The sequence below is a fragment of the Pleuronectes platessa genome, chromosome 2 (genome assembly GCF_947347685.1).
Source record: "Pleuronectes platessa chromosome 2, fPlePla1.1, whole genome shotgun sequence".
NCBI lineage: Eukaryota > Metazoa > Chordata > Actinopteri > Pleuronectiformes > Pleuronectidae > Pleuronectes > Pleuronectes platessa.
In genome coordinates this window covers 12,055,428-12,070,713 of record NC_070627.1, presented here as the reverse complement: position 1 = coordinate 12,070,713, position 15,286 = coordinate 12,055,428, and the positions used below count along the sequence as shown (strand labels likewise).

The following is a 15,286-nucleotide window of genomic DNA, read 5'->3' as shown; positions in this document are numbered from 1 at the left end:
TTGACTAACGCGGCGTCATCCACACAAACGTGCCCACCACAAGTCACCTTCCTCTCGTTGGTGTGCGTCTGTGTGTGTGTGTGTGTGTGTGTGTGTGTGTGTGTGTGTGTGTGTGTGTGTGTGTGTGTGTGTGTGTGTGTGTGTGTGTGTGTGTGTGTGTGTGTGTGTGTGTGTGTGTGTGTGTGTGTGTGTGTGTGCGTGTTTTTGGCATCTGCTCGGCCCAACCTCATCAGATACATTTGATGGGGAGGGGACTCGGCTATATTGTGCACTGTGTAGGAATTTCTCTCCCCACACACATACACATGCCCCCCCCCCCCCCCTCCTCATTTCTATCCCTTCCAGTGGCGAGCAGATGGAAGTCCGTTCCATGGCTCAGGATTCAGTGATAACACTGTTTATGAGTTCCATTACGTGCTCGGCAGGCTGCGAGCGCTCTGTCTCAGCGCAGCCATAAGGTAGTAAAAAGAAAAAAAAAACAGCTCACAATGAAAATAGATGCAGTTTATTTGTGATTAGACAATGTGGCGGTGCTTATCAGTGTTTGGGAATAAAAAGGCCCTGTGCATGCATTTATAAAGAAGTCACATAGCTAAGCCCCCTCCCCTCCCACTCTCACACCCCGGGTATGGAAGCCCTTTTGAGTTTTAATGGTTGTTTTGCCGACACGAGAGGAAAATCTTTCTTTTAAAAAACATAAATGGTGCATCTCAGGAAAGTCAGCAGAGGAAGAAATCATCCCCATGGTCAGTGGATTAAATGGAAAAACCAGTACCCATCCTAGTTTGGCAATTATTGCTCGAGGAATATTCTCCTACAGGTTCAGCATAAATATTGTTGGCAAAAAGCAATAAAAAAAATTCTGAATTCCAGGGATATCTGCAAAGACAGGCTGTAATGGATGTGTAGCACTAATGGTGCAATGCACCCTGGTTGGATGGAAATCTAGGGTTTCAAAACATTTCTGAAAGGCAAAGAAATATGGGAAATAACAGATATTAACATGTTGAGAGAAAGATGGAACATAAGGTTCCTTATGTCTATTTTAATCTGAATATGAATCTGTGCATGTCAGCCTTCATAAAACTAATGTGTTCTGTGGCTAATGGGGCTGAAGGCTGGTCTGAGCGTTGCAACAATGATTTTCACTCATTTCCTCTGAAGGGCCAATTATCTCAATAGAGGCCTTATGAAAGGAGCCGAACTTGGCCAAGTGAACGGACCCTTGCGACTCCCGCCCCTGCCACTTGAAGATATAAATAACAATTCTTCATTAAAATGTCAAAAAGTACCCAGACCAATGTCATTTATTCTCTGTACCTGTGAACTTGGAACTGTCCAAAATTTCTCCCACACTGTTCAAACCAAGAGAAATCCCAGATTAAATTGTTGTCAGGTTTTAATCGCGACACGTCTGCTTTACCTGTGAACAAAGACAACAACTCCCATGATCCCACACTGCTTCGCGGTGTCATCAGACTGCATCTTTTGTTATGTTTTACCTTTAGCGAGGGACCGATAGTGATTTAAAGGCTGTGAATGTATCTGAAATGTCAACTAAACGTACATACCATTGAGCTTCTATGGTAAAATGTACAGAATCTAACTCAAAGCATTTCAGAGAAGATACAGCAGGAAGGTAAATGCAATTACTGGAGGACGCACACTGTATGAATATTTTGTGTAGGTATTAGAAAGACACAGATGAACATACATGTGCGGTGAGCAGGAGGGCACATGAGCAGCATTGTGTTATGAGAGTGGGTGGCTGAGAGGAGCCGAGGAGAGAAAGAGGCCGAGTGAGGAGAACAGAAAGAAATGGAGAGATTGTGTTGTCCTATGATGAAAGGCTTGATTGATTAGAGAGTGATGATTGCAGTAAATGGCCTGGAAGATGGCTCCATCTCTGTTTCCCGGCCCCCCCCCCCCCCCCCATCTCTTATACCTTCTTCTCTCACTCACTTGCTTTCTCACTTACACCTCTTCTCCCTCTCTGTGCCTCTGCTTTGTCAGCCCTCCCTTCTCCCTGGTTTCATCATGGCAACCCATCAACAGAGTGCCTCTCTCTCCCCCTAATGGCCCAGCTATTAGCACTAATGCATTTCAAACGTACAGCAGCTGCCACATCACAATCTGACGGAAAGTACACGTCTTCCTCCGATCTACACAATCTCTGTGCTTTTTAGCTTTTTTACGTCCAATCTCTGTCCCAACGTGTTGCACTTTGTGTCGGCTGTCCCTGGTCATTAGCATCTGTCTCTGAGAGGTGAGTGGTTAAACAACTGATTGATAATAAAAACGCTGCTGATTATATTTCATTAGTAAATTATCAGTGATATCATTGACTGTTTTGTAAAGTTTGCATAATTTGGTTTGGGCTGGGGAAACAAATGAGACGAACAAAACGTGTTGATGATATTTTTTACATCCCTCTGAGCAGATTGAAAATATGCAGAACTGAAACCGACAAAATTTAAAATTAAAACGTAAATACATGAATACAGTTTGCTGATGGAAAATGCTATTCATATATTTCCACATTTATGTTTTCATCTATTTGTTTAAATAGATATTATCGAGTCATTTATTCATTGGTTTTTAATTGTGGCACTTTAGGGCCACCATACGGAGGCTGTGGTAATCCATTCATAGCTTTATTAATGGATCAATATGAGCAACAGATATGAAAATAAATCTTTAAACTTGCAATGATTTTAGTTTTAGTAAGTATAGTGAACAGTTAAACAGTTGCCCAATTCCACATCCAACGAACACAAGGCACCATTAGTATTTATTGCTAGTTGCGTTACAAGCCACCTGCAAAATGACGTCCAACAGCTGCTCTGCTCTTACCTCTGTTTTCACTAACTCCTCAGGCAAACAACTGGCTCTTGAGCCGTTGAGTGTCTCCCTATGTTCACCAGCTAGTTTTGAGGGGTTTTCACTGAGCTGAATAGAGCGAGGAACAAAAACAGAAACATTGGAGGATGGAAAACCAGAACCTTGACTTGAAAGTAGCGGTTTCAGATAATAACAAACATTGCATGCTACACAGAATATAACTGTGAAGGCAGTAGCCGTTATGTAATTGTCAGGATTTAGATGGTGCCGTCCTTTTGAAAAGAGTTGTTAACCATAGGCTCACTACAGTATTACAAACTAGTAAACCCTCAGCATTAGTCACACTCACTAAACCCACACACATGCATGACCTGAGCTAAACTAGGTCAAGCTCACCATTTATCAAACATTCACATTGCATGCAGAGACATAGAAGAAGCACCTTTTATTTCGTTTTTAAAGGTCCTGCAAAATGGCAACCCGCTCCGATCCATGAGATTTTATTAAAGGACCATGAAATTTAACTGGATTTATATAAGAGATATCTACAATAATTCCTAAAAATATTTATCGTAGATAACAAATCAAATTTTAGCAACCCATGTCATCAAATTGTAATGAATCACGTTAAAGCTTCCCACGCACAATAAGCTGGTTCCAGCTGGAAGTATCACAAGTGGCTTGTGGTGCATGAATCTTATTTGGTTTAGTTTTCATCTCAAAACTCGACCACAAAATGTTGTCTAACAAACCAGGGACACACAGCAAGCCTCTCTCTATATATACTGTATATACATATGTAACAGCTTTAATGCAATGTAATGAAGCTGTACCCACAAAAACAAATGGCAGCTGCTTCAGTCTGAGAACTTCACTAACAGAGCTTTGACTTCAGCTCTGTAGCCTCTGTTACGTCAGGTAGGTTTTGGTCTGTATATAAGGTAACATGATTGCAGGCCTTTTTTTAAAAAATCAGATCACCTCAACTGTGCAGGAACTCAGAAGTTGACTGTTAAATCTATTGGTGGAAGAGTTGGTACCTTGGTTAACTGAGTTTTTAATTGACTTTTATTGATGTCTTTTTCTAATTGTAATTCTCCTTCAAAAGGTGATCAGATATTAGTTAACATATATAAGTTAATTACTATAGCCTGCTCTTTTCTAGACACTACATTTTTAAAGGTCAGTCTGCATGACTGCATTCAATATTCAAAAGGGACATAAATACAATCATTTCAGAGACTTTTCAGCTTCAGTCAACTTCAGTCAATCAGTAAAATAAATCCATGACTCACTCAATACCAGCGATTGTTACCTTTGACATTAGATCAGTGACTGTTGAGCCAAACTGGACTTCATAACAGTCAGTGTAGCTTACAATATTTAACAAATAACACTATTTTTAACTGGTACATAACCAGGTAGAAGAACCATCTGGAGAGATGTGCTTTGAGTTTCTATATGGGAAAGCAACAATTAAATCAACAAATTTATTTTATTATATATTTAAATTGCATGCAGAGACATAAGAAGCATAATAAATATACACATAACTGTAGGACCCAGACTTGTTTCAGGAAAAAATTGAAATGAGTTTAATGCTGTTGCTATCTAGAGAGGTTTATTAGCGCTCTGCTCTCTAGCTGCCAATGTTCACTTTACAAAACAAAAAGACTTCTGATATTTGTTGCTGCTTCTCCCTCGGCCCTGAGAGAATCGCAAAGCGCCGCTGAAATGACTCCGTTGCCTCGGGAGGAGTCTCTTGCCAACTCGCCGCTTGAGTGTCACACGGGGACGGGCACCTGACCTTGAGAAATCAGCGGCAATCCAACACTTTAATGTCTATTTCACACACCATTTCATTGCAATGGATTTAAAACCCCGAACGACCATCACAACAGTTGTTACAATCAACATTTTGACATCCATAATGTCCGGCAGTCGGGATGGTCAGAAAAACTGGCACCGTGGTACGACCGGGAAACAGGCTTGAATGTGTGTGTGTGGTGTGTGTGTGTGTGTGGGGCAGAGAGAGACAGAAAACGAGTGAGGTCTTCCCATTGCTTCAGTAACAGCTGTGATGGCAGCCGCTATGAGGAGCAGGCGTGTCATTCAGTTTCTATGATGTCACCAGTTTGGCGAGGCAAGCAGATGGGTTGGGCCAGGTACAGAACCCACCGTTAATAAACACATCCAAATAAATACTCAATCGCCGACAAATACCAACAACATTATGCTTTGCCGGCCAGAGCACTCCCGCACACACACACACACACACACACATACACACAAATTCTATCAAAACACACTGTCTCTCATGCATAAACACCTTCTCTATTAATTTGACAGACTTCTCTTTAAGATGCAACGCATTTCTCCTAATTTGCCCAAAGAGCATGCAGCCCTAATCTAATTAGAGTGTCAGTCAGTGTTCACCCAAAGAGAAATTAGGAAAGCACCAAATCCTCAAACAGGGAACATCTTCTTGTCAGAATGTGGTGTAGCTGCCACCTCTACCCCTCCCCTCCTGGGTTTTTAATGGTTTCCCAGCCCCCCCTGCTGAGATTCATTACCTGGCCTAATAATAAAGGCAAATGAAATCAGCTCCAATGCATTATTAATTAAGGGGCGACATTTGCAGCGTTGCAATAGTATAATATGTTCCAACTGTTTTCATGCTTGATTAAAGGCACATACAGATAAAGGAACATGATATGTGAATGTGATGGAGGGTGGGAGTGAGGGCGGTGGCTGGATGGACGGAGAGGTGTAATCACGGCTGGCGTGAAGGAGAAAGAGGGGGGAGAGATAGGTGTGCTGACGGAGGGAGAGATAGGTGTGGTGACGGGTGGATTAAAGAGAGTGCTGGCTTTACCACTCGAGGAGGTATTGATGCCGTATTGGATGAAGCCTCAAACAGGTTTGGTGTGTGTGGTCACTGTGACCCACACTCCATGTCCTGCATGGCTACGCATCCGATTGAGGAGCATCAGAGCCGGGCAGGAAGAAGCCCGGCTCATGGGTAAGACGAAGGCACAGCCGCACTGCACCTCCCCCCCCCAGACCAGCAGGCAGGGAGGGGTGCAGCCCAGCCACCCCAAGACTACAGCTTCAGAGTGTAAGCAACCATGAATAAAAATGGACTTTGCGGGGAAGTAGGGCTCATAATTATTCGTTTTAAATCAGTTAAAGCTTTTTCTCAAATATCCCCCAGGAGGCACGGGGTTAAAAATCCATTTGTGGGAAGTGTACCATGACAGCGAGCTCGTCTCCCTGGAGACAGAGGATATGACAGTAGGGAATGTGCATGTGTATCTGTCGGTTGAGGCTATATGAGTGTGTGTTTGTGTGTGTGTGTCTGTGTGTGTGTGTGTGTGTGTGCATCCGTATGCATGCATGTTTGTTGAGCGTTTGAGTGTTTGCAAATTTGAGAGTCAGTGGAGCACAGTGGCTCACAAACACACCCAGACAAAAACACATAAACCAGAGTAATACCATTTCTCCTCTTTTTAGATTTGAAGAGCGGATCGCTAGTGTTTTAAAGGTCAAATGCAAGTAAATACAATGTCCAACACGCGGTGTCCTGTGAAACTAAACGGAGGGATAGCTGCTCATATAATACAGAGTCCCATGAAAATAAAGTAAGCAGTTAAAGTGCGTGTACACTGCGTTCGTGAATATTATTCTCCTTCCACATTGTCTCTGTGATGCTGATCACATTGTCATTAAAAGGGTAAAATCACTAAAATATTGGAATACAATTGGAATGGGCAGATGATGGGCGGATTAACCAGTCTGCCTGAAAAAGGAAAGGAAAAGACAGTAGAGGTCTTGGAGAAGAGAGGAAAGGAGCGGGTGTCCTACTTTACCGTCACACCATCTTGCCATACGTGTTCCTTCTGCAGCTGCTCTGCCTCCCTGGCCAGTTTCTGTAAGGAAACACAAAAGCAGCAGAGTGAGTGTCAGCAGTCAGTAGGACATTGATTTGTGTCTCGGACAGACAGACAGACAGAGGGATGGACAGACAGACAGACGGCAAACAAAACAAATGGGGGCGGGACCTTCAGTTAGAGTGGCATTTAGTAGAGCACATACCAGCGCCAAGACCCAATACTCACCTTAGATTTAATCAAACTCCACCAAACTTCACCCACTCATAGAACTCAGTTCCCTAAATATGCCTGATTTGTTATTTCATCTAGATCAGTGACTTATTCCTCCAAGTTTCAGGGCAAATTTTATTAATAACACAAACACAATCAGAGCAGAGGTTTTATGAGGGAGCACCAAACACAAAAAAAAACTCAAAAATATTTGTACACAGCCTAAAGGTGAACCTAAACACAAGTTTTCAAAACGCAAAATGCAAGTATCGCAGGTAATAACTGAAATAGACTTGGTAGTTAATAAACATCCCAGTCCACATCAGATGATTTCGACCGTCATATATACAGAATGAAATGAAGGAGATTTAAAGGCCACGTGCTGAGAGTGTCGCTGCACATTGCTGAGGTGAGATGTGTAAAATGTGTGTGACAGAGAGCTGAGCTGTCAGAGGCATGAGACACAGTGTAAACAAGCATAAGAACCACACTATGAATCTAAACCACACTGACTGATCTTTACATTCACACGATAGTCTCTAAGCTGAGTGCACTTTCTTAACAAGTCATTTAATTAAAGACAGGAAGTAAAGTTGCTTTTGTTAAAAAATGTGTGGTTTTGTCAAACTGGGGGCTTCAGGTTACAGTCACAGCTTCATGCAAATAAAGCAGTGAGAACCATCAGCCACCACGACCCACTGCTGCAAATCATCCAAGTGGCAAACATGGTGAAGCCTTCGAGCTTTTCTCTCCTTCCCCAGAGTGCATCCCCATCTCCTCTCCCTCCTGTGCCACTCTATCTAGGTTTCCCCAGGCCTCTAGGGGGCGCTGGTGTTCCTGTCCCAGAATAGTGTGATCAGCCGTACAGTCCCAGGGCTCTAAAATGACTTACCCTATTTAGACCCCTGCTACAGCAGCAGCAGCGGCACTGAAGACCCCCTGCTCCGTCGACCACGGGAGGTTTTTTATCTCCTCAAAACACACTACAGACATAAACTCTCATCACAGTGGAACTTGTCCTATTTCTACTCGGAGCTCCGCCCACCTCGTCTCTGCAGACATCTACCACTCCCGACACTGCTCCACATCCTCACATCACACACACACACACACACACACACACACACACACACACACACACACACACACACACACACACACACACACACACAACACACAAACACACAAACACACACACACTAGGCACATAATATTAGTCCTGGTCCTTACATGTGTGTCGTACAGGGACATGAGTGCAGCATAGTGATTCAGAGTGTGTACATGATGCGTTAACACAAACCTAATTTGTCTAAAAAAATGTGGATCAGATTTGTTCCTCTGTGTCTGTTGCGTTGTGCTTTTAATCACCTGAACAGGCCTTAAATAACAATAACACGATTTCTTTCATTTCCTTATGTAATGAGACAATGGGCGGCTGAAACAATGAAATGTGGATCTAATTAGTCATTTGAAATTATTAGCGGAGAGTCCATTAGAAGAGGCAGTAATTGTGTGGCTTTTCGTTTTAAGAGGGTCAGCCTTGCCAAAGGGCAGCGCCTCACTGGTAATCTGTCGGTGAAGCTAACAACCCCACATTTTTTTCAATTACGCCGAGCAATAATCCCACTGGAAATTAAAACCATATCATGTTTCACATACATGATTTTTCTCTCCAGACAGTTTTCCATGGTTTCTTCTCTCATCTCTCCGTCGTGATCTATGATCCCGCTCCCCTTTCATCCCCATGGCACAGTCTTTTTGTCAGCATTTAATCTGTCAGTAGGAATCTCTACTTTGTCCCTTTAGAAAATCCATTTCTCTCCCTCTGAGTGGCCCACACACCTTTTTTTCCCTCTCTCTCTCTCTCTCTCTCTCTCTCTCTCTCTCTCTCTCTCTCTCTCTCCGTTTCTCCTGCTGCCTCTCCCCCCACATTCTTCCTCCTCCCTCGGCTCCCAGTAGGCCCACCATTTCTCTGGGACCCTATCTCTTCCCGAGCAGCTTAATGGCGTCCCCGTGCTCCAAAACAGCCATGTGTCTTCATGTGTCTTTCCTTCCCTCTGTGTTGGCCCAGATGGATGGGCAACACAAACAGCCAATGAATCACAGTGAGGGATGTGGGAAGGAGGGGGGCAGGGATATATCATCTATGCTAGTGGCTGGAGCCCAAGCAGCTTAGAGCACTGGATGAGCGTAGTGAGATCAGCACAGTACAGCACAGATAAGCTCAGTACAGGCCCACACAACACAGCAAATAACACTACAGCCTATAGGGCCACGGAGACACTGGCGGAGTCACAGCACGCGCACGGACCCTCCAATGTGATTGCCATTGTAACCTTGACACAAAATGCATCACATGCTGCAGCCATTTGTCACCGAGCCTTCAGGCAAGGTGAAGAACCATAAACACAGCTCTGTAATGGATAGTGGCGCGAGCAAGTGCCTGCACCGGGTCTGCAGCCGTAAACAACAAACAATGGAGTCTGTCGTGTATGCAAACTCTGTACATAACGGTGCTGGTTGACATGTAATTGTACAAAACAGCCGAAGAGCAGGCGGTGCTGCGTAGTGATGTCTCAGCTGTCATGGAACCCTGCTGGTGAAAAGCTGTGATCCCTCACACAGCACGAGGACGGCAGCGAAGAAAAGGAAAGAAAAGAAAAAGCTCAGCATGAGGCGATTAGGATCTTTAATATTCATAACTGTTGAGTGTGCCGTGTTGCAGAGGGGAGCGGTTTAATCACTCAAAGTCATGTTATTTCTCGGGGAGTGACATCTCTCCAGGGACGGACAGCGTCATGCTGCGGTGAGCGCCGACCCAGCACCGGGGCCGCCTGCGTGGCCGCTGCAGCCCATTAGGGCCCCCTCCGCTGTGCATTAACTTAAAGGGCACTTGACGCGCCGCTCTATCGTCGTCTGTGCGATCTGGAGGGACACTCCAAAAGAGCCACACAGCGTGCGTGTTTGAGTGAGAGGGCACTCGGGAAAACACGACACGGTCTGCACATGTGATTGCAGCCTTGGATCGAGGTACTCACCCCGGCCCAAATGACCCCCTCAGCTCAGTTTCTGGGAACACTTACGCCACCTCGGGGACCAAAAGACTGTGAAATGACTCTGCTGTGGTCACTTAACCTTCTCGCAGCGACTAACACAAGCAGCGGGGACCTTTAGTAAATGTCACTATCGTTGGCCGCAGCGAACAGTGACAATCACAGCGTTAGGCCGTGAAAAGAAAAAGGAGGTCTAAATATAGAACGGCTTTCGAGGGGTCCTTGGCACATTGTTGAATAAAATATCCAGACGCAGCTTCTCCATGAACTACATCAGATATATCCGGTGGCACATGCAGTGTCAGCGAGACACATCAGCAATAACCTGTTTATGTATAGACAGCGTAATGGAGATGATGCATCCGCGGGGAACGTAGTCACGATCATCACAGAGGAGCATTAAAATCCGAGTGCATGGGTGTCGCGGCTGCTCGCAAATTTATGTTACATGAAAATGTCAGTGACGGTGAGAGGGGCTCAGTGCGCTGCAGAGAGGTGCAGTGTCGTGCAGCGGTTGATCCATTAGGGGGCAGCAGACTGAGCATGTCAGTGAGCCCCAGCAGCCAGTGGAGCCTGTCAGAGTGAGAGCAGTCTGCTTTAAGCTCTTCATTCTGTCTTCTCCACTCGGCCAGGATTAAGGCCAATCATAGAAATCACTGAGTCAGAACCGTCCCACAATAACAGATGGAGGGACTTTCCACTCCAGAATTTCAAAACATCACAGACAAACTCGCTTTCACGGCGCCTCACACCCTAGCCGCCATCGACCGCCATCGCCCCCCCCCCCACCACCACCACCTTTCATTCCGGCGCCATCCTTTTATCTCCCGCTCTTCACTCGGCGGTTTTATCCCGCCATCGTATGCCGTACTCCATTTCTCTCCATCTGTCTCAGTTTACTGCCCCCAAACTTACTCCCTCCTCCAACTCCATATTAATTCCAACAACACAGTCACAAACCAACTTCAAAAAACAGTTAAATTGACTTCACAGAGCGTGTAGAGCTCCAGGAGTAATGCAGGGTGAAATGGGAAGAAGCTTGAAAACTTATGGCATGTTTTTTTTTTTTTTATTGCCTGCGTTATTACGCGTTCGCCTCGGCGGAGTGACTGAAATGACAGAACATCCTGGGAGGAGGACGGTGATAATGAGAACACACTCTCTCCTCTGCAGAGTGGTCCGACAATGCAAACGTCCATAATGAGGGGACATAATGACCCCTAATTCCAGGTCCCTGGTTGCTTTGCTGCTGGCAGCTGGGTATTGTCGTCCTTATTAGCTAACTCTGACAGAGGATGTGCATTGATGGGTGGGAGACCCTGTCTTTGTTCCGTGATCCAAAGCACCCTGTGGCAGGAGGCTGTGTGTGTAGTGCTATTGTAGCATGTGCAGAGATAATCCCTGCCATTGTCTCCCCCCCCCCCCCCCCCACCACCACCACCCCCTCTAATCTTCCCCCACCAAAAACGGAAATGTTAACACTTTCCTCCTTTTTTTTTCCTCATTCCCACCCCCACCCCCCCCACACTCGTCGCAAAACGCTCCCGACTTCCGTCTGCTGTTTCCACGGAGATGGATTTGGAAGACGTAAAAAGCCGTCACCTTCCCACGGCAGCGACTCAACCGGCTTCTTGAACAAAGAAATAAATAAAAAGAAATCAAACAGCAGCTTTTCTCCTCTCCCCACAGGCCCAGAAAAAAAACTGCATATTTCCACAGTAGATTGCCAGCATTGTGCGGGAAGCGTCTGTGTCTAGTTCAATGAGACAAAAAAGGCAGCTGTCTTTACTTTGGAACAATCCAGTCGCTCTCCGCCGCAGCCACACTCGCTCACAATGGCGCTTCAGAGCCACACTGAAAATAATCGACCTTGATCATGAGCTCTTGTGTAATAATCATTCTACTTCGAAGTTTATAATATGGACGTAATCAAAATACAATTATGTTAGAGGCAGTGTCGAGGGAGCAAATGAGCTAATCTAATATTCCACTGACTGTTTTAGTGCCTCTATAAAAAAAACAATATTAATCCTCTTCTAATTGGGGCCCTTTCTGTTGCTTTTGAGAAACAATATGCATTTAGCTCAGTAAAGGGAAGAGCCTTTGACGCTACGTGCAAGATTCATCAGAGCACAGAACGGGGGGCCTGGGACCATTGTACTGCACATTATCATTCACTGGAGCAACCACCACTGCAAATTCAATTAAACCTCCTATGGGATAAATGCTACAAACAGCTCTATCGCATCGTTTACTCATGGACGCAGGTGAATGCTAAACCGATGCAAATATCCAGAGCAACTTTGAAAAGGGGCAAAGAAGGTCAGAGCAGGAGTCGAGACAGTTCAGATCTGCAGCTCTGACTGCTGGAGTGACCGGGCGTGTGTCGATGGGCCCGGGATCAGCTCAGTGACATATGAGCGTCTGGCTGGTTGGGCTCACAGGCCACCGTCTGACACAGTCTCACAGACATGCCCAAACGGCTGCCTCTCCTGCTGTTCCTCCCATCGACCACACAACGGAGATAGAGGAAAGGAGCCCTTAAGGCGCCATTTATATATATATATAATAAAAGATTCAGACATCTTGTTTATTCAGCAGCCCATAAGGCAACAGCCTCGCAGGTGACTGAGAGGGAGAAAATTGCATACCCGTCGTCTGGAACCGGCGTACAGGCTAAAAATAAAGAAGTCACAGTGACATTCCACCTGAGAGAGGCAGAGCACATGGCTGCTCTTTTCGTCTGTACAGGTGTGTGTGTGTGTGTGTATGTGTGTGTGTGTGTGTGTGTGTGTGTGTGTTGTGTGTGTGTGTGTGTGTGTGTATGTGTGTGTGTGCGTGCGACTGGCTGCATGACCTATGCAGGGCGTACGTCTCCTTGATCAGAGGTGAGAGTGATACACAAACGCTCGCAGAGACGGAGAGCTGATGTGCGTGTGCTGCACTGCCCCTGGTATCTGAGTCGCATCTTCACAAAAACTCCTTGACTCACAGAGATTATGTTAAAATACTCGTGAACAAATGGAAAAATATGTACACTGGCCATGACATGAGGGGGACGGAGGGAAAAGAAGAAAAACAACACGAGGAGGGAGGAGGCAGATTTTTTATTCAAAACACACAGGTGCACTTTATTATCTGAGTCTATGAGTTCAGCACTGTTCCTTTCACCTCAGCTCACCACAGCACTTTCAGCAGTTCAAGGGCAAACTGTCTATTTTCGCTGTCTGGTTATTTTTTTGCCCTTTACTTCAATTATCCTCCCCTCTCTAGATTGCAGATAGAATAATGAGAGGCGTTACACATCCCGGGCTTGTAACACAGGTTATTATTCAACTAAAATGTCATGATGTGCTCCCAAAAAGATATTCTTGCAGATTTACCTCGCTCCTTGTACTCTCCCGTCTCTTCTGCGACAAAGGGAAAAGTGTATGGTGTCTGACAAAAGCCTTGTCAAAGTGCCAGAGAGTCCAGTGACAGCAGCTGGTGTTTGACAAAGTGTATCAATGACAGTGCGTAGCCAGGCATTTGTTCAGCATTTACACACGTGTGCACACATGAGTACACACCTTCAGTCATATTCATCCATACACACACACACGCACACACACATACACGTTTCCACTATTCCAGCAGACGTAAAGGAGGAAATAAAAATGCAGACACGGCCGTCTCTCAAAGCAATTACAGCAGATTGAAACCAAATTAAATTTGAAGCCTAGAGCAACGCCTGCCACTGAACGTCTATGACAGATATGACAGGGGAGGAAGGAGACTGCTGCGGGGCCAGAGGGTGGAAGCGATGATGGAGAGAACAGCAGGTGTGGGTCACAAAGGAAGAGAACGACTTGGATGGAGGAGCGAACACATGCAGAAGTAGGGCAGAGAGCTGGCCCCCCCGCGGAGAACACCAGGAACGGACTCTGCTCAGATTTAAAAAGGACAGAGGGTTTTCCTTTTAAGTTTCAGCCCATCTCATATAACTAGTTATTCCTACATTTCATTTCAGCTATGGAGAGATGTTGGAATAACTTGCTGGATATATCAATAGTCACTCAACCCCCCCCCCCCCCCGTACATATGTAACTGTTGAACTTGAGTTCACTTTGCAACAGGATATTGCCGTGGCCTAAATGTCCGGCTCCCTAACAGTAAAGGCAGAAGAAAACTGAGAAAGACACAAATTAAAATATAGGAGATACGTGCAATATGTTGTATAGATAATAACCTAAAGTGTAGTATGTGTATAAGAGGATTTTCATACTGTAATGATGTTGATGGAAATGACTGCTGACAGATAGGAAATCAGAAGTCAGAAATGTATACAAGCTCTGGGAAATTGTCTAGATTAACTCCCTGTTCCTCTCTGAAAACACACATCTCTGGTTTTGTATAAAGCAAAAAACGAAATACTTCACCAATACAATGACATTACTGTAAATACAGTAAGCATCTTGAATAATTACATAAATACAATGAATAAAAAGGAAAAAAACGACAAAGAAAGCAACATTATATCTAACAAAATGCTATTTTTCTTACGTCGCCATCACACTGCTAGATGTCACCACGCTACTAGAAATAAACCTTAATCTTTGGACCATTTAGCGATCACAAGTGTGCTCGTTACAGGCATCCAGATTAGCTTGGTTTCCAGTTCTCCAAGAGATATCGTTTCTCCATTTTCATTATTCTAGTCCAAGAAATGACAGGATTAGTTGTGGCAGCTTTTAAACATCTGATGTTATCTCCCTCTCTTGGGTGAACAATTAATCCCTCTCACTTCCCTTCTTCACATCAGCCTCTCTCCCTTTCTATCCCCCATCCAGACTTCAGCTCTCCTACATTTCTCGACGTCTACTCCACTCTTCTTCTCCTTTCTCTCCCCTCCTCCTTCCACCGTACACTCGCTCTTTTCAGGCTCTCTCTCTCTCTCTCTCTCTCTCTCTCTCTCTCTCTCTCTCTCTCTCTCTCTCTCTCTCTCTCTCTCTCTCTCTCTCTCTCTCTCTCTCTCTCTCTCTCTCTCTCTCTCTCTCTCTCTCTCTCTCTCTCTCTCTCTCTCTGAGATGTTTTTAATGTAGATAAATGGAGCAAAGTGCCCTGGCATTTAAATAACTATACAGTCCAGTATGGATCTATATAAAACAACACAAAGATGAGGTACACGTAATAACCAGTCGCAGAATGTGCACCCTCTTACAACTCGGACATGATGGCTTTCGAGAGGGGAAGTCAAAGCTTCTTGTTTGCCACCTGGTGGATGGATGCAGTATTGATCATAAACAACGC

The 15,286-nt window shown here is 45.0% G+C and overlaps 1 protein-coding gene across 2 annotated transcripts in view; it reads right to left on the bottom strand.

The window, feature by feature from the left end:
* Nucleotides 1–15,286, bottom strand: part of cacna2d2a (calcium channel, voltage-dependent, alpha 2/delta subunit 2a) — a 145,302-nt gene that overhangs the window by 67,906 nt on the left and 62,110 nt on the right. For both annotated transcript variants that reach the window (XM_053433352.1, XM_053433360.1), the window contains exon 4: nucleotides 6,711–6,770. In XM_053433352.1, the coding sequence (XP_053289327.1) occupies nucleotides 6,711–6,770 (60 nt within the window). The remainder of the gene's footprint in view (nucleotides 1–6,710; nucleotides 6,771–15,286) is intronic.